This window comes from Trypanosoma equiperdum, assembly GCF_001457755.1.
Source record: "Trypanosoma equiperdum strain OVI genome assembly, contig: ctg_334, whole genome shotgun sequence".
Taxonomy (NCBI): Eukaryota; Euglenozoa; class Kinetoplastea; order Trypanosomatida; family Trypanosomatidae; genus Trypanosoma; species Trypanosoma equiperdum.
Window position 1 is genome coordinate 1,528 of NW_027124237.1, and position 539 is coordinate 2,066.

A 539-nucleotide genomic window follows, 5' to 3' on the forward strand; every position below is an offset into this window, starting at 1 on the left:
TGACGGAAATACCGCAAGCAGAACGAAACAATATTAAAAACATAGTTGAAAACAGCTATGGCAAGGACCCAACCACGTATGAGGAAAAAATATGAAAAGGAGTGAAAGCAACGCCCCTAACAAAGTCCAACTCTGGCAGACCTTCAGACACCAAACTAGACAGTATCTCAACACTGAATGATTTGCAGCAGATCGAAGCATTCATAGAGGCTTCAGCTGCGATAAAACAAAACGAGAGGAGCAGTGCTAGTACCTCTGAATGCAAGGCACAAATTGAAACAGCATCCGCATGTAAAGGTAAGGAGAAAAAGAATTGCAGTGGCGGGTGCGAATGGGAGGGCACTGATGAAAAAGGGGAGTGCAAACCTAAAAATGAAGAAGAGGGAGTGAAAGTGGAAAATAATGGAAAAACAAACACAAACACCACAGGAAGCAATTCATTTGTCATTAACAAGGACCCTCTTTTGCTTGCATTTTTGCATATGGGATAAAAACTGTGTCAAACCGTTTTTTTTGAGGTAAGTTTTAAAACCTACTAA

General features: G+C 40.8%; 1 pseudogene across 1 annotated transcript in view; it reads left to right on the plus strand.

The window, feature by feature from the left end:
- Window positions 1-522, plus strand: part of TEOVI_000125300:pseudogene — a 1,331-nt pseudogene extending 809 nt beyond the window's left edge. Inside the window, 3 exon segments of the mRNA in view lie at window position 1; window positions 3-506; window positions 508-522. The exon segment at window position 1 is cut by the window's left edge and continues 641 nt beyond it. Coding sequence covers window position 1; window positions 3-506; window positions 508-522 — 520 coding nt within the window.
- The last annotated feature ends 17 nt before the right edge of the window (window positions 523-539 follow it).